This window comes from Penaeus chinensis, chromosome 19, assembly GCF_019202785.1.
Source record: "Penaeus chinensis breed Huanghai No. 1 chromosome 19, ASM1920278v2, whole genome shotgun sequence".
Lineage (NCBI taxonomy): Eukaryota > Metazoa > Arthropoda > Malacostraca > Decapoda > Penaeidae > Penaeus > Penaeus chinensis.
Window position 1 is genome coordinate 23842607 of NC_061837.1, and position 20000 is coordinate 23862606.

At 34.7% G+C, this 20000-nt stretch overlaps 2 protein-coding genes across 2 annotated transcripts in view; one reads left to right on the top strand and one right to left on the bottom strand.

Annotated features, from left to right (window-relative positions):
• The window catches only part of LOC125034967, a 38878-nt gene extending 27308 nt beyond the window's left edge, over positions 1 to 11570 (top strand). Inside the window, exons 14-24 of the mRNA XM_047627014.1 lie at positions 3076 to 3293; positions 3655 to 3719; positions 4782 to 4918; positions 5139 to 5381; positions 6103 to 6216; positions 7327 to 7539; positions 7928 to 8123; positions 8290 to 8528; positions 8734 to 8859; positions 9160 to 9306; positions 9567 to 11570. Coding sequence (XP_047482970.1) covers positions 3076 to 3293; positions 3655 to 3719; positions 4782 to 4918; positions 5139 to 5381; positions 6103 to 6216; positions 7327 to 7539; positions 7928 to 8123; positions 8290 to 8528; positions 8734 to 8859; positions 9160 to 9306; positions 9567 to 9656 — 1788 coding nt within the window. The 3' untranslated portion in view covers positions 9657 to 11570. The remainder of the gene's footprint in view (positions 1 to 3075; positions 3294 to 3654; positions 3720 to 4781; positions 4919 to 5138; positions 5382 to 6102; positions 6217 to 7326; positions 7540 to 7927; positions 8124 to 8289; positions 8529 to 8733; positions 8860 to 9159; positions 9307 to 9566) is intronic.
• Positions 11571 to 17972: 6402 nt separating this feature from the next.
• Positions 17973 to 20000, bottom strand: part of LOC125034968 (vascular endothelial growth factor receptor 3-like) — a 10710-nt gene continuing 8682 nt past the window's right edge. The window contains exons 12-14 of the mRNA XM_047627015.1: positions 19435 to 19557; positions 18996 to 19207; positions 17973 to 18701 (exon numbers count right to left, since the gene is read on the bottom strand). Of these exons, the coding sequence (XP_047482971.1) occupies positions 18605 to 18701; positions 18996 to 19207; positions 19435 to 19557 (432 nt within the window). The 3' untranslated portion in view covers positions 17973 to 18604. The remainder of the gene's footprint in view (positions 18702 to 18995; positions 19208 to 19434; positions 19558 to 20000) is intronic.

Here is a 20000-nt window from a genome sequence, read left to right on the forward strand (position 1 = left end):
TATTCCCTAGGTTTGTCTGAGACACAGGGTGTCAAGTCCACGTCCTCTTAAGCGATTTGTTGTGAGTACAACTCTTCTTGCCTTTGCGACTGGCTCAAAACTTCATAGATATTTTTGCACATGAGAGCATCTCAGACCATTCCTGGTTGCTGATCCTCATATCCTTTCAGACTTTCTTCCTTTTCTAATGCTATTACTCTTCTTGTCTTGCTTGTCTTTCCCTTTATGACCAATATAGTGCTATGTATTAAGTGATGGAAGTAAAGGGGCATATCCTTTATTTTCATTGAACTTTGATAATTTCCTTCGTTGTAAATAGTCTTAATTTGGGTTAACATGTGGAGAAGAATGCTCTTGATTTTAATAATTTGTGAAAGATTTAACTTAATTTCAAAGATAGAGTCATTGACAGTACTTAGTTTACATGTAATTCAACTCAATAAAGATAAAGATTCTGCAGGGATTGCATTTTGTGAAAAAAGATGATTACTCCATGAAGGACAGAAGAGCTTCATGATTATTGTGAGTTTTGGGTATCTTATAATATGAATTGCATATTATGTGGTTTATGAAGATTAGTTGAATGATTTTGGTATTTTACAATGAGACTATTGAAAATATTCAAATACTCTACAGTGAAGATTCTGTATTTTCCTGCATTTTGTCAGATTTCACCAGTGATATATAAGGAAACAGCAAATTTCATTATGCATTTTTTAGTATTGTGCTGTGGTTCTGCAGTAATTTTATGAGGCTAGTAAGTGGATACAAGATCAGAACTTTTTCTTTGTATTCTATTGTAAGAATAAAGTAACTTCCAAAGTAATTTACAGTAAGCATTGTGAATATTTGGAATGTTGGAGGATTATGAATATTAGAAGGTTATGAGCATTCTATTTTGATGAATACATGGATAATATTACAATAAATGTATTGTAAATAGTAACAAACTGTCAATATTATAAACAGTTAAGAAAAGGTTTGTAATATATGTATGAAAAAATATTTTAAAGATAATACTTACACCTATACATGTGCACATTTGTCTGCACCCACACCCAAACCTGTGCATAGCCACTGAATGTGGTCTGCAGGTGTGTATGATATGGCACATATGATGTGTGTGTGTGTGTGTGTGTGTGTGTGTGTGTGTGTGTGTGTGTGTGTGTGTGTGTGTGTGTATATATATATATATATATATATATATATATATATATATATATATATATATAATGTGTGTGTATATATATATATAATGTGTGTGTATATATATATATATATATATATATATATATATATATATATATAATGTGTGTGTATATATATATATATATATATATATATATATATAATGTGTGTATATGTATATATATATATATATATATATATATATATATATATATATATATATATATATATATATATATATATATATGTATGTATGTGTGTGTGGGTGAGTGTATCAGAAATGTATATATTTAAATTTAGCATGCATTTGCCTTTACAAAGTTGCATAGCATGGTAATCTTGGAAAGATAGTGACTGTATATTGGGTGCTATAAACTAAGTTGTTAAAAAAAATGTGTATACAAAAATAGTAGGTGGTTATTATACCTGTTTTCTGTTGCACTGATTGAAATATGTTAAGATATTGCTACAGATTTTATAACAAGGTGTAGTTTTATGGAGAAGTAAGCATAATGCAAACAGCAGTTTTCAAATAGAGGAGAGCGAAAGAGGGGGGAAGAGAGATAGAGAGAAAGAGAACGAGATCAAGTCACTTGCATGTCCTGGCTTCATTGATGGGACCAGCTTATGGCATGCAAGCTTCAAAAGTGTGTGGGAAGTTGGAATGACAGTACTTTTATTGTCTTTTTTTTTTTTTTTTAAGGAATATTGAACTGTCAGACTGGGTCTCAATAAAGGTATCTGCTGTCATTGTTCATTCTTGAATTAGAGTCTGTGGGAGGTGCTTTGCACAGATTTTATCACATGTTGTGCACTGCTGCATGCACTTGCTTGAGCACAAATCCATCAAGAAAGGAAAGGGAAAGAAATGATAGATAGAGGCAGAAACTAAAGTGAAAGCTTAGTTCGGGTGGATGAACTGAATAATTGAATAAATGGAGTAGTAAGTGATCTGAGGAGGAAATTCCCCCCTAATCTCTTGTTCATTGTTGTTGTAGGGGGACTTAGGAAATGGAAACTCGGGGCCCAATGTAGAGGACCACCTCTACCCTGGACTTCAGCCCTCGCCTCAACTAATTTTGCACGGTCTTTTCTTCTCCCCCTTTCCTTTCCTTCTCTTCATCATCCCCTTCTTCTGTACACTTCCTAAGGTGTGAGAACCGTACTGAACGGATGAAAGTCTGGCTTTGTATCACTCGTGAACAGCCTCCGGGAGCCATAGACACAATATTCCCTTGGGTAATTGTCTAGCCCTTACCCCTTATGGGGACCCAGAGGGGTAGATCATTTCCTCTCCCCATTTGTTTTACCCTTATTGTAAGCCTGAATATCCCTTATTTTGGATATTAAGGCTTACCCCTTCATCAACTAGCCAATCTAAATTTGATTTCAATGGTTCCCCAACCCCTGCCTCTCCTTTGACCACAGCTCCAACTGTGTGTGTGTGTGTGTGTATGAGAGAGAGAGAGAAAGTGAAAGAGAATTGAAAAGGAAAAGAAAAAAATGTATATAAAATGGGAGAGGCAAAGCAGTTAAAGAGAGAAAAAAAAAAGGATAGAGACAGAAGATGAGAACATAATAATAAAAAAAAACTCATCACGACTTATACAGTAGTATAGAAGGATAAACGATTAGGCTATTTGTACAGTATGTAGCATTTTAAATAAACACTAATGTAAAAGACAATTACCATTAAATTTGCATCTGTGATTAGATTTGCATTTAGCAGAAATTTTGACAGGCAGCATTCAAGAGGGGCTTTGTAATTATAAGACCCTTGATAGCTTGCTATTGTATCTCATTTTTGGGAAATGTAATAGAGGGTCATATCATCCCATGAGGCCCTATAAATAACTGCAGAATATAAGACTCACTATCTACCCGTAGACCTGCATGAGCCGCAGCCATCCCTGCATCGAGGACGGCTTTTCTGGAGATGGGGGAGGAAGCGTGACCTCACAGCTTCCTCCACCACCTCCGTCAGGCATCAGCTCTTCAGTCTACCACACCCCGCCCACTACGCCTCCTTGTACCATGTGCCACGTCCCTTATTCAGAGACCTCACTACCCTTCCGAGTCAAGATCACTAAGTGTGTGGTATGCAGGTAAGGTGAAAGCCATTGGTGCTTTCAGGCCACTGATGTGAAGAGCTGTCATAAATTAGACAGTGGAATCTGTCTAATTATTCTTATTCTAATTCTTCATCTTCATCTGATTGTTTGTTTATTTATTTATTTATTCTTCATCTTCATCTTCATCTTCATCTAATTATTTATTTTTTATTTATCGTTTTGTTCAGATTCATATATGATCATGACACATCCAGATCCAACGGGTTAACAGAAAGCTCATGATGTATATTTCTTTTGTATGTAGACTTATGATGATAAAACAGATAATATAAGAATTGATTTTGTAGGTATGCCAAGCTCATTTTTTTTGTTTTTGTTTTTCTGGTTCCCTCAGGAAAGGAAAGGTGCCTGATGTTCTGTTCACTACTCTAGAGCCACCTGCGGGGATACCAATTACAGGTAAACCATACAGAAGCACTCTTTTTTCATATATCAGACTGTCTGTATCTGTATTTGCATGTGTACACCCACACCTACTACAGAACTCGCACCCACACTCATGCTCACAGCCATAGCTATGCTAACACCCACACCCCTTGCTCACACCCATACCTATACTTTCACCTACACTAACACGCACTGTCACATACTCTCACACACCTCTACATTCTCACACACACTCTCATGGTTGCATCCAATGACTGCATTCACATGCACTCACACAGACTCATACATACTCATACATACTCATACATACTCATACATACTCATACATACTCATACATACTCATACATACTCATACACCTTCACACACCTTCACACACCACACCACACCACACCACACCATACCACACCATACCACACCACACTATACACACACAAATGCACACACACTCTCTCTCTCTCTCTCTCTCTCTCTCTCTCTCTCTCTCTCTCTCTCTCTCTCTCTCTCTCTCTCTCTCTCTCTCTCTCTCTCTCTCTCTCTCTCTCTCCTTCTCTCTCTCTCTCTCTCCTTCTCTCTCTCCCTCTCCCTCCCCCTCCCTCTCCCTCTCCCTCTCCCTCTCCCTCTCCCTCTCCCTCTCCCTCTCCCTCTCCCTCCTCCCTCCCTCCCTCCCTCCCTCCCTCCCTCCCTCCCTCTCCCTCCCTCCCTCCCTCCCTCTCCCTCCCTCCCTCCCTCCCTCCCTCCCTCCCTCCCTCCCTCCCTCCTCCCTCCCTCCCTCCCTCCCTCCCTCCCTCCCTCCCTCCCTCCCTCCCTCCCTCCCTCCCTCCCTCCCTCCCTCCCTCCCTCCCTCCCTCCCTCCCTCCCTCCCTCCCTCCCTCCCTCCTCCCTCCCTCCCTCTCTCTCTCTCTCTCTCTCTCTCTCTCTCTCTCTCTCTCTCTCTCTCTCTCTCTCTCTCTCTCTCTCTTTCTCTCTCTTTCTCTCTTTCCTCCTTCCCCTCTCCCCCCCTTTTACATAAATATAATATTAATATTAGTAATATTACTAGATGTTGTAGCTTCATTCATGTATTTGTTTTCAGGGAGAGGTTGCCTGATCCAGGCTCGGGTAGCAAGGCCTAAGCGTGACTTGAAGGGAGAACTCAATGCAAAAGAAATCTCTGATTCATTACCTTTTCTTGAATATGAATTACATAAGCAGCTAATGAACAAAATGAAGGTATGTGTTGTGTATATGTGTTGTGTATCTTGTATGAGAATTTTTCTGCGGTGTCGCCCTCTTTTTTCTTTTTCTTATTTGTATAAAATCTGTTTGAACAGAAGTTAAAAGTCAAAATTTTGATTATTTGTTTTATGAGAAGGACATTCACAAGATGAATTAGTGCCAATATATTTTATTTTATTATATTTGTGAGACAGACAAGTTCATTCTATTCCAGATCAAGGGCATGAATGCACTCTTCGGTCTCCGAGTGCGAGTAACAGTGGGAGAGCGTCTCATTGTAGGGGTAGCAACAGCAACAGCAGTATTTCTGACTGCTCTTCAGCCACCACCAGTCCCAAGGGTAACATCTGCAAGCTCTTGCCGGGAGGAGGAAAGACGCAGAGTAGATGTTCAGAAACTTCTTCTTAGTACGATAGCCAGAAACAAGGAATGTTATGGCACCAAGCACATCATCTCTGTGAGTGTTAACATCACTTTTGTGTATTTATGTTTTTACAGGAAGTTTGAAGCTTTGTGAAGTGATAGGTATATGGTTTCATATAGATTTATGTTTATTAGAATTTCATGTTAATTTATTTTATTATTTTGTGGCATGTAAATATCTACTTCTCTTTGTTTCCTCTAACTAGAGCAATGACCCTTAACCAATTATCAATGTCATAACTCCACATATTGTAGGATTCTTGATTATATATTTAACATTTCATTGGTGCATCTCTTTATGCATCTGAGAAGTAACTAAATGTATTTGCACAGGAAACATGTACTGAAAGTTATGTCATTTTAAAACACAAGATTATAGGTAAGGCCAGTATTTTTTACTGATTAGATATTAAATGCAAGCAGAGAAAACAAATATAGCCTCACAGTCACAAGTTAGAGGTAAATATCTCTATACTAGACTGGGATCTGTAACCAAGTTAAACTAGAATGTGGAGTGCTTCTGAACTTCAAAGAAGAGTGAAGTTCTTTGAATGTTGCCACTATTTTTTTCTGATATTTTATTTTAATCTAAAAGAGTTTTGATTATAACTTCAAGTGTATGATCTTTGTAAACAGATTAAAATATAGAATGACAGGATTTTCTTTTATGGTAGAGCTCAGTGCCTTTCTTCTCTTATTGGAATCCTTTTATGGTTAGTAGAGATCAGTGACTCTTTTTTCCTTTGCTCCTAAAGGATACCATGGGAGATGAGATGAATGGTGGTCGTGGATCAGATTCTGAGGACTCAGAAGATGACCTTCCTGAGATTGACCTTTCCTCAGGAAACAAAGACACCTGTGTTTTAGAGGTAAATTTTGCTTTATTCACTTATAGTAGATGTTGGAATAGATGCATCATAGTGGCCATTGCTACTACTGAAAGGTATGACAGGATACAAAGTTACTCATATGTCTGGATGGCCCACATTAGTGCCAGGTTCAGGGCACAAGAATGATTCCACTATTTCCAAATGCTAGTATCCCTATAACAAGCAGGGCATGGGGAACAGGGTTACAGCAGCCATAGCCAGTAATAATTTGTTTGCATGTGAATGGAGAGGGGTGTTGGGGAGTATGCCATGACACGTGCTATAGTGCTTACACTGCTCCTTTGCTCTGTCAGGCATTGATGACCTTTAGACTTTTCCTACTTCAGACTGGTGTTGGCTGTGGAATCATTATTGGTGAAGTATGTGGGTGGCTATTATTATACATCCAATTTGAGATTGGTTTAAGTCAAATTGCTCATTCTCTGTCCTTTCTCTTTACATGAAGAAGAAAGCTTTTTTTTATGACTGTATGAATGTATATTCACAAAATGTACTGTGATAAAGTTCCTAGACAGAACTATTTTTTACATAGTTTTTATAGTGTATGTACGTGGCCTGCTCTTGTATTTTTGTTCACATTTCATGTGTAGAACAAGAGATGGAGTAAAAGTAAGGAAGGCAGTAACCTCCATCCTTGTCTTAGACTGTTCTTCTTTTACCCCTCAGAGACAATATATTAAATGTTATCCAGTTGCAAACTTCATGACATAGACATAAAATTTATTAATTTCAGATTGGATTTACTTTCACTTCCAGATACAGTGAAGTGGCTATCCTCATTGCAATTTAGTGTTATATGTGTTTTATTGTGTTTGTGCCTTTCTGTTTCCTGTAAATGATTTGCCTTGTAATCCCACATACCTGGTCCCAAGTCCAGGAGCTGTCTCTAGGCAGTGGGGAGAGGGAAGGCTACAACAGACAAAAGCTTTGAGGGGTAAAGTTGGCAAAGCGATCCAGGTGTGTGGTGAAAATATGAGGAATGGTTGTAGATATTTGTATAATTATCTCTTCCCCCACGTTAATTTTCATTGTTTAAATTTTTTTTTCCATGTTTCTATTTAAATTGATGCCAGTGATCATTAATTATAGCTGGATGATATGGAAGATGCAGAGATGATTGGAATGCTGGTGGAAGGTTGTCAACCCGACCGTCTTGTGGCAGTGTCAACAGAGATTCCCCCAGGAGTCCCCAGAGAAAACATAGTGACCAACTTGCAGATGTTCACCAGGGTTTGGAGAGCAAAAGTTCCTGCTACAATGAATCATAGTACCTTCAATCAGTATTTTGACAAAATTCTACAGGTAGGAAAGGGAATATAAGTTAGACAGAGACAGACAGACAGACAGACACACAGACAGACAGACAGACAGACAGACAGACAGACAGACAGACAGACAGACAGACAGACAGACAGACAGACAGACAGACAGACAGACAGACAGACACAGACAGACACACAGACAGACAGACACACAGACAGACAGACAGACAGACAGACAGACAGAGAGTCAGTCAGACTGCCAGTCAGTCAAATCAATCACTCACTCTCTTAAACAAACAGACACAGACAGACAATCACACAAAGAGAAGAGAGTGAGACAGATTCTAAAGTATATGAATGTATATAATCACTTGATATGTTTCAACCTGTCTTTTATAAGTATTAAAATGCCTGCCATTGTGCTTCAGAGTGTGTACTTCAAAGTCCGCAAACTGGCGCCCTGCATACTGGCAGGCATGCAAATCAATGTAGAGCTGCCAGAGGAAGACGAGTTACAAATTAGCCTTTTGGGAATGGTCCTTGGGGAGGGAAACCCAGCGCAGTCAGTGCAAGGTGGTTCTCAGTCTGGGACTCTGGATGTGCCCTTCAAGAAGTCTAAGCAAGGTAAGGAGGAGTTCTTGGGTACTAATATTTTGACTGTAATACTTGCAGATTTCTTGCATTTTCTTTATTTTACTGTATTTTCCTGAAAGAATTTCTTTCAATTGCTTAATATGTTTCATAAATTTGATTCATATTCTCCTAATGTATTTATATGTCTGTGTTCCAGATGATGGGGAATTGATATTCAAAATGGAGGAACTACTACCCTCCAGTGATGACAGTACAAAACATAAGCCTCCAGCTCACCCAGCCCAGAATGTGGTGATGTCCAAGCAGTCCTCTTCATCAATAACAACTGTGCCATCAGTGCCATCTATTTCATCGGTTGTATCCATGAGCTCCTCCACTTCCTCAGCGCGATCATCCACTAGATCCAGGAATGAACAGAAATATGTAACGTATCATGTAAGTGGATCCTTCCAAACCCCTGAGGCAGTTCTGGTGTATCCTGGACTTTCAGTTAATTTGGATATTTTTGTCCTGCCAGGCTTCAGTCACAACATAAGGGGTTGTAATTCACCCTATGCATATATATCTTGAACTTTTATATTCTTTAAGAGTACAATTAGTCAATGATGACATCTGATAGCTTGTTTTACAAACACTACAGCAACCACCAAAAGAGAGATATGGAGTAGAAATCACTCCCTTGTCTCACATTCCTGGGGCTCGGATAGAAAGACATCTAGGAAACCTCAATTTCTTCTTCATTAGGGAATCTACTAGTATTAAGGAGGTAAGTATTTGATTATGGGGGTAATGGTTGTAAGGAGTTCATAGCCATGTGAAAAGAAGTGTATGACATAAGTACTCAAAGTAAGTCAGATATAAAAATAATAGTTAAACTGAAAATATTGATTGTATTTTCACTGCCCCAATATTTTTCTTTACAAATTATATTTTGGCAAATTAGAACTATAAAAAGTTACAATAGCATGTGATAGATATAATGAGGAATATTTGTGTTTTTATTAATAATAAACTTAAGAAAGATATTAGAATGTCTTTAGACTTACTGATAAATTTCTTGAAACAGTGTGGCGGTCTGAGTGGCTTCATGGGAAGCTTTGTGACTGAGGTCTTAGCCTTGGTCCGTGCTCACGTTGCAGCTCTGGGCGGTAATGCCATGATTGCTTACTTCATGTCAGAGTGTGTTTTGCTTCATAATCCTTACAAAAATCAGGTAAGATGGTATTTATTATATCAGTTGTTTATATCTTTATCATATGTTGCAATACATTATTTCTTTTCTTGCATGTCCTGATTTTTTATCATTCTAATATTTACATAAATATGTGTTTACTTCATTGTGTGTAGACAGAAGTAAAGTACTTAGAGTAGTGCACTATGTCTATTTCTTTCTTTTTAAATTTCATAGTAGTAAAAGGAATGAAGTATTTTTTATTATGAATGAAGGACAGATATACATTTTTAAAATTTCAGGGTCAATGTTTAATCAACGTTGGAGGTGATGTTGTTCAGGTTGTATACAGTGCAGCTTCAGCACTCCCAGAGACGTCAGCGGAAGAGTAACTTGTAAATTACACACGGCAAGCATCTGCTTACATATCGGGTCTTTTTATGAGATTACAGTGGATGCTAAAGAAATATTAACAGTGAGGTGTATAAAGTCTAAGAGTATATTAATTTGAAAACAAAAGTTTTGCTAATGTTTGTTAAATATAAATGTTATGCAAGTGAAAATGAAATATTTATTTTTTTGCTATTAAACGTATTTGTGTTTCAAAATATATTTATTTTTTGTGATAACTATACAAATATAAAGGAATAACTATTGTCATAACAGAAATTGGTTTTTAAACAATTAATGTAATTTTCAGTCGTGTTACAGTGGTCAGAGCAGCGAATATGTTTTTAGAGGAAATGTTAAGATATGAAGTTGATATATGATGATAGTCTTCTAAGATGTACAGATTTAATGTTAACAGCTACAGATATATTAAAATATGTCTCACATATTACTTGAAAATAATTTTTAAACATAAAAGTTGTGATCAGTCCAGTTGTAAATGAGATATATGTATATATTTGAATTGTTGTGCATGTGTAAGTATTATACACAGCTGTATATATTACTGTTTCCTATTTTAATAATATTTCTTACTTAAATTGGTTGATACTAACATGCTGAGAGACTAATGAAGTTCTCTATATCTTAGATGCTTCCAGAGTGGGATTAGAGCATTGACTTAAAAACATAAAATGCCAACATATACATTAATCTAAATGCAGGGATAATTACAGACTTTATTACAAAGTTGAATGAAAATAATTTTTAAGAAACTTGCACATGACTGTTGAGCAGTGAAGTGATGGATTTAAGCATCGCATAGTATGCATCATGATTTGTCCTTGTGAACATGCCGTAAATGTGATAGAATGTTCAGTGAGGTATCCCTTACTCATTCCTTACTCATGTCCCAACGAATATAATAAACATGTGCTGGGTATGCACATAAACATACGCATTCATAAAGAGACTGATACATTTTCCTAATTTCTGTTGTATATATTATTTATATTCTATACTGTTAGTTATTTAATTTTGCAACTGTATCCTATATCAAGTGCTTTTATGTTTTACAGAGATTTTTCATGTAAAAATTAGATGAAGGTATAAAGATCTAATTGTGATATTTCCTGGTCTACTTTAAGGGAGGCATAAAATGCTGCATCCTTTGTCAAAAACATGGAAATAATCACTGTAAATTATTCTTACCGTAGTGACTTATTGAGGGATGAGAATGCTAGTGATTTGATACCCATTTTGTAATTATGTAATACCCTTCTGTATGAGATGATTATTGTGGACATGATACTGTGATATTCTTATAGAATACATATTGTATAGCAAGTGTGGAGCAAACACTGGATTTAGGGGCTTCATCCATTTACATAGATAATTATTGGAAGGAATTGTAATATATAAAATTCTCTGGAAACTTGGTAATGTGCCTATGATCTAGCTATAGAAAGAGAAAATTTCTTTGGTATTTGAGATTATTTGCTGATCTGAACCTGAATATTTTGTGGCATTGAAAAAATGTAAATGTTTTGGGTAATGAATAGCATAGACTGACTTCTTGTACATAGAGTATTTTCACATTTTGTATTTTTATGATAGCATAGATCCATCTAATGCAATTAGAAGTTGTTAAGATATGTTACTATAGTACCACATCAATAACTACTCAGTGCCGTTCTTTTGAAAATTACCCATTAAATGGTGGTGGTGGTGGGAACATAATGAGTTACATCACTCTATTTGGTTGTATATACCATTAAACAGAATCTCGTCTTTATGGATCTACAAGGCTTTTTTAGCCCTTTGTCCAGTTAACTATTTCCTTTATTGTGGATATTATATATTCACTCATGTTGTAAAGGATGGAAACATTTGTGCTGGTTTATATTACCAGCTTTAAATTACCATATTTTATTGCTACACTAGACTATATTTAGTATAAAGTTATACTTAAACTCTTCTATCAACATCTTTCAAGATATTTATGCAATTAAATCAGTATGCTCTGTGCAACATTTGCTATCTTGGGTCTGTTTCAAAGATTACTTGGACATACTATATGTTATGCTCAGCAAAATTTGTCTTCATTTCTTTGTGGTGTTAATACCAAGAAAGCAATATAATGTGTAGATGATTTAAAATAACTATGTAGAATTTTTGCTCAATTTATCTACTGATAGTTTCTTTTTACACATCGACATCTGAATCTTCATCAGTATGTGTGTATTTTATGTCTCATATCTATTTACCTTTACTGGATAACCAACCAGACCCAGACTTACTGCTATGTAATCACATGCATATCCATGTGCACATGCACACGCACGCACGCACGCACACACACGCACACACACACACACACACACACACACACACACACACACACACACACACACACACACACACACACACACACACACACACACACACCCACACCCACCCACCCACCCACCCACCCACCCACCCACCCACACCCACACCCACACCCACACCACACCCACACCACACACACACACACACACACACACACACACACACACACACACACACACACACACACACACACACGAATTCATCCATTCTTGCACATTTACATGACACATATTTTATTCTGACAAAAATATGCAATTACCCCCCCATTCCCTCTTCACATATACAAGCATGCTTATGTGCACTTGCATACATGTACACACACTCCTACATTCACACATGCCTTTCACATACAAGATATGCAGATTTATTTATTAATGTAAACAGATTTAAATATCCCAGTAACTTTAATAACGTAAAGGTGCTCCATAATATCTTCATAATGCTCACAGTGACCGTTTTGCTGAGTAAGATTATATAGTATGTAGCATATTTCCCTGGTATTAATGTAGTAGAATAAATTTGCCAGTCCTTTTGGTGACTGAATAGCTCATTGTCTTCTATTTTAGAATAATAAAGGTTAGGAAAATGTAGCAAAATAATTTCCATAATGGTATACGCTGATTTCGTGTTTATTCTTTTCTCCGCTGGGTATTTGAAAAAAATTGTTTGCATTCTGTGTTTATTTTTTGATGGTGGGAAATATTTTTATGACCCTTTGTGCAAAATCGGAAGTAAATCATTATAAAGAAATTTATTGTTATGGCTCATATGAAGTCGTGTGAGATGGGAAATATTAAATTATAGAATAGTCATTACATATATATTGGTATTATAGTATATGACTATACTGGAACCAAATTATATGAGCATCATTATGAAAAGTCAGTGCAGATGTACTGCTTAATTATAGTAGCTTAAGGTTATAATGGGTATTTTATAGATTGCTAGGAGAGATCATTATTTATTTTTTGTAATGTTATTAGCACTTTCAGGTTCAATGACACTTGTTTTATCTTTTAGAAAATTGCAGTGAATTCCAAACAGAAAGATAAACACAAGTAAAGAATATAAAAAAAAATGTATATACAGAATATTTAACATCTTCAGTTTTGTATTTTTAGTAGTGTCAAAAGTGTTGATGTTAAGAATGTCTTTATTGTGATTATTTATGGCATGTTCAGTCTCTGTCTACAAGTGTGTTGTTGTGGAGTGTCAATGAACTTGAGAACATTAAAAGTATTGTTGACTAGAGTTCTCATTCTTATTCTTATTCTTCGTTACGTTATCAGGGTTAAAGTTGATGAATCTGTTTCTGATAAAGAAGAATACAATAGTAATGGTATATGATCATCTGGTAAATATATTTAATGACATGTGCATTTCATCTGATTTTGAACTCATCCCCTTAACTAGACTTTAATTTGATTTGAATTTGTTGCTTATCAAAATTATTTCTTAGAATGTTACATTACAAGAGTATTTCTTGCATAAATTCCAGAACTTTGCATAAGCTTTATACCAAAGCTCAGATGCATATTTGAGCTTTCACTATCATCATTTCATTTATTGAAAATTCAGTGTCAAGTCTACAAAAATTGGGTTTTATATTTACTGCTAATTTGCAAAAGTTAAAGTAAATATTATGAACTACAAAACAGTATCAGTACTTCGACAGTACAGATGTGGTTATGCAAACATAAAAAATTATCAAGGGCCATAGATAACTGGAGTAAGAAGGCAAATTCCTGTTTATTTTTTATATATCTACAGACTACAACATTGTTTACAGACAGGACTTTCAAATTCAGATTACAAAAAAAAGTAATGCTAATTTGTATTTTCTGCAATATCTCCCATACCTTCCCTTATAATTTGTGAACTTTTTAGCCATTATTACATCAGCAATGTAACCGATTCTCATTTTTTTGAACTACCATAAAATGTAAAGAATAAAGTAATATGTAAAATAAAGTGACTAAAACCGAGATCCCTTATATCACATCTAAAAGAAGAAATTGAGAGGAAAAGACAAGAAAAAAGAAAAAGAAAAAAAATCTCCTGATCCCCCTCAAGGAAACAATGGAAAGATGAAATGAAAAAAATAATAGCAAACAATAAAGAGGCTTTGAATATGAAAAGAGAGAGTGATCTGAGGAATTGACATATTCATGTCTAGTTTATGCCATACTTGAAGATTGTTAGTTTTTGCTTGGCATCATTACTGTATTTGTTCTTTATTTGATAACCTATTTGGTGAAAGGATAGAACACATGAAAGTATTACTATGCTTTTAAAGAAGCCTCTAGCCTTCTCTTTGGAAATACCTCATGAATATTTTGACTTTATTAAGATTTAAAATATACATGCTCATCTCATATAAGAACTTTGTAGTTGCTGGCATTATGGGATGATTAATTATTATTATTATCTTATGGCCCATTAGAATTTTTTTTATAGAATACTATGATTAGTTAATATATTATATTTTGTATTATGTATTTTATATATATATATATATATATATATATATATATAATATATAATACATAATATATATATAATATATATATATAATATATATATATATATATATATATATATATAATATATATATTATATATTATATATATTATATATATATATATATATATTATATATTATATATATATTATTTATATATATTATATCATATAATATATATATATATATATATATATATATATATATATATATATATATATATATATATATATATATATAAAAGGTATGAATGAGAATGAATATTTTCACAATACAAGAGATGTATTTGACCGGTTTCGACTTTGTCTTCGTCAGAAATACATACATTTAAGGGAAATACAGAGTATATATATATATTAGACATGAGGTGATGGACTACCTGACGACTGTGACCTCCCACTTGTTGATCGTATAATTGCAGCTGCGACCTTGGATAGTTTGAATCTACCCGACGCTGCGTTGATGCTTTTCTCCGTCGCGATGTAAGCAGCTTCCATTACCTTCCTTTTGTTATGTATGTTCAGTCCTCCATGGACTATTTTTGCTTCCTTCCAATTGGGTAGATGTCCAGCTTCATCTACATGTACCACCATGGCGTTGGAAGTTCTATGGTGACGGATGTCAGCTCGATGTTCGCTGATCCTGGTACTGAAACCTCGGCCTGTTTCACCATAGTAAGCTGTATCGCAACTGCTGCAGGGTATGCGATATACAGTACTGTTAGGGTTGTTTCTGAGCTGCTTCTTGTCCCGTATCATGTCGGGTAGATTCAAACTATCCAAGGTCGCAGCTGCAATTATACGATCAACAAGTGGGAGGTCACAGTCGTCAGGTAGTCCATCACCTCATGTCTAATATATATATACTCTGTATTTCCCTTAAATGTATGTATTTCTGATGAAGACAAAGTCGAAACCGGTCAAATACATCTCTTGTATTGTGAAAATATTCATTCTCATTCATACCTTTTATACATTTGTCAACATGAACGCGGTTCATATATATATATATATTATATATTATATATATATTATTTATATATATTATATCATATAATATATATTATATATATCATATATTTTATACATTGTATATATATAAAATATATATATATATATTTATATATATAATGTATGAAATATATTTTATATATATATATATATATATATATATATATATATAATATATATATTATATAATATGTTGTCGGGACTTAGGAGACAGGGATTGAGGCCCAATGTAGGGGATCACCCACACCTGGGTCCTCGGCCCTCCCCTGAACTAATTTTGCATGGTCTTTTCTTCTCCTCCTTTCCTTTTCCTTTTCTTCATCCCCATGATCTGTCCACTTATCCTAATTGTTAAACTCATTTTTGCCAATTTCGCCATAGTCCTTTATCATAATGCTTCCTACACTCTTAACTCAATGCTGCCGGAAAAATGCTTTGCTCATTTTTTTGTGAAATGTCTCTGCACATAGATGGCTCTGCAAGTGCTTAGCCACAAAGGAGTCAATTAGTAGACCTTGTGACCATACCTGATTTCACCTTTCCTTGAATTGGCAGGAAAAACTTTTTTTTTTTTTTTTTACTAATGCTATGAATATCGATGGTGTTATTTTTATTGTAGACATTACTATGATGTTATAGACATTAGTAACAGCAATATAAGATAACATAAAATATTTTTGAAAATCAAGGAAAAGGGTAAATAGGTGAGACATGCAGTACTGGTAATTGGATCATTGGTGACTTGGCATAAGTGTAGCTATCTATGTGTAAAAGCAATTAACAAAGTAAACTCACAGTGGGCATGGCACGTACATAGATGCCATGCCCACTGGATTTGGGTTGACCCATTGCTGCCGGGGAAAAAAAAAAAAAAAGGGGAAAATGCTGTGCTCATTTTTTATATTTTTGTGAAATGTCTCTGTGCATAGATGGCTCTGCAAGTGCTTAGCCAGAAAGGAGTCAATTAGTAGATCTTGTGACCTTAGATGATTTCACCTTTCCTCGAATTGGTGGAAAAAAACATATTTTTTACTAGTGCTATGAATATTGGTGTTATTTTTATTATACACATTTTAATTACTATAATGTTATAAACATTAATAACAGCAAAATAAGATAACATAAAATATTTTTGTAAATCAATGAAAAGGGTGAACTGGTGAGACAGGCAGTACTCATAACTGGCTCATTGGTGACATAGTACAAGTGTAGCCATCTGTGTATCATAACAATTAAACAAGTAAACTCACAGTGGGTATGGCATGGACGTACATGCCATGCTCCTCAGCAATGGGTTAACTCCTTCCCCTTCTAACACCTTTTACAAATTAGCAATTATCTTTGTTTTTTTAATGTATGACAGATATGCTATGGTAGATAGATATCTTTCTGATGGAAATATCCGAACAAAATCCCAGGTATGTATTTGGAGTTGGAATGATAGCATATTTCATAATTTGCCAAACAATGACAGGTATTTCTACATATCTCTACTTTCTATATAGCACCTTAATCCTTCAATTTGATAGTACAGATAGACCTTTAATACATATATAAATTGTTCCAAAGCATTCCAAAACAGAGAAAAGAAAACTAAGAAAAGAATTAGTCACAGGTGCCATCCAAAACATCCAGTGAACTATCTACGGCAAATGTGTATATTCAGATTTGATATAAAAGGCCTATGAAGTTCAAGTGTGAAGTTCTGCCCAAAATATTGCTATTTGGCCACTTCATATAGTTTCTAAACATTCATTCTTTTCTATTTTTCTGGTTTCGACATTCATTCTGTAAAGGATAATCTAGTCAACTTCCCTAGCAATACGTTATGTATGAATTTTGAATGAAAAAGATCACATTTTCAACCATGCCGTTTTTATTTTCTGTAGCACATGAAACATATAAAGAACAAATAATAATCACAAATAAGAATTAAAATAAAGAGGAGACAGGTCATTATGCAATTCATTAATATTAGCTTTAACTTCAAAATAGTCATATAAATGTATTGATGTATCAATGTATGTTTTTTTTTTTTTTTTGTACATTTTGAGAAAAACACCCTAGCAATACAAAATGATAGTTACTGAGTAGCTATGGTGACCCTGATACTAATACAAAAGCACTGATCAATAGGTATCATGATACTGCCCCCCCCCCTCTCTCTCTCTCTCTCTCTCTCTCTCTCTCTCTCTCTCTCTCTCTCTCTCTCTCTCTCTCTCTCTCTCTCTCTCTCTCTCTCTCTCTATATATATATATATATATATATATGTATATATTTACATATATATACATATATATATGATATATGATATATGATATATAATATATAATATATGATATATATATACACACATGTGTGTGTGTGTGTGTGTGTGTGGGGGGGGGGGGGGGGGGGGGCACACGTATGAGTATTTGTATATGTAGCTGTGTGTGTGTGTGTATGTGTGTGTGTGTAAGTGATTACAAATTATGCTAGCATTTGTTCACAACCAACTGAAATACTGAACATATATATGATATACAAGAGAACACACTTATTATATATATATGGTATCATACAAGCTATGTCAAGATATATATGAAGGACTATGATTCTAGAATACCTTCTACACAGACACATGCATTTTATCACTTTAGGCATGTTGTTGTTTTTAGAAGCAGTGGGAGGAAGTCTGTGGAGTTGGAGCAGGAAAGTCTGGAACACTGCTGATAGAAAATAAACACTTACGTATATTTTCTTTTTCATTTCACTATAGGTCCACAAGTCTAGCATCCTTTTCCAGCCAGTTTCCAGAGTATGTTCAACACATGCATTGCATAATTTCACTTAAAGTAACCTGAAAAACACAAATGTGTCTAAATGATATTCATTAACCTCTACAGACATCTACATAACTCATCGATAAACTGTTTGCAAAAGACCTTAGCTTTTAAAAGAGATAATTTTTATACCAGGCATTCTATGAACCTTCCTGTATCCTGATGAACACCAATGGAGAATGTTACCTCTGCAGTACTATCTCAGTACACTACTTTTCTAAAGCCTCTTGTAATTGGTGTTTAATTTCAGAATAAGTAGGTCTTGACAGTGGGTCATGCTCCCAGCAAGCTAACATCAAATTATACCTGAGAATTTAAATAGAAAAAATCAGTATTATCATGGTGATTAGGATAGAGTTCATGGCAAAACAGATACAGAATCAATAAGACTTGTTTATCTTTCCTCAGACCTGTATTGTATTTATTTTCTTTATCATCTAGTATTTATAAATATTTAAAGTGAAGTCCAATTTTTTGTATTCTTTCATTAGTGTTAATGACATCAGATATACAAAATCTTATACATATGCAAATACAAAAAGCAACATGAACAGTTAATTATCAATTATTTCCACTGTATGAAAAGTAATCCTGACTTACTCATTGTCCTTGGCACACTTTGGCTTTTCATTGCGCAAACCATTTATTAATTTGTCAATGAATTCTGTTGTCACAGACATGCCTGGATATGGAGTCGAACCAAGAGAAAATATTTCCCAGAGAACAATACCATAAGCCCAAATGTCACTCTTGATACTAAATGTTCTTTCACTTAGAGTCTCTGTTGCCATCCATTTTAATGATAGGGAGATCTGAAAAATAATAGTCATACCAATTTCCAGTATTTTTTTTTATTCCTATCATGATTTAAAACTATAAAATTCAGGTATATTTCATTAGTTTAAAAAAAAATTGGGTCAAAGATTCTTTTACTATATATTAACAGTCTGCAAACAGGTACATGTACTGTATACTGTATGGATTTGTGAATTTTATTATAAAATATAAAATATTAAATAGTAAGAGTAAATTTACATACCTCATCTCTAATTATGTGTTCTGTGTCTATGTATATTTCCTGTGGTCTTTCGAACCCAGTCACTTTTACAGTACCATTACTTGTAAGTAGTAGGTTTGCAGCACATAAACTTCCATGCACAACCTGGAATTCACTGCATATGTAAAAAACTCACAAACCAAAAACACACATGCATGCACGCACACACGCACGCACGTACAGTGACTAGTCCTAAATGACACATACATACACACAAGGATTATTATCTCTCTCTCTCTCTCTATACATACATACATACATACATACATACATACATACATACATACATACATACATACATACATACATACATACATACATACATACACACATACATACACAAACACACACACACACACACACACACACACACACACACACACACACACACACACACACACACACACACACACACACACACACACACATATATATATATTTAATATATATAAGAGAGATACCATCAAGGATAAAGCAATTATTAGAAACGTTTTCCAAAGGAAAAAAATAGAAAATGAAGAAAACACTGCAAAACATTACAACACTGA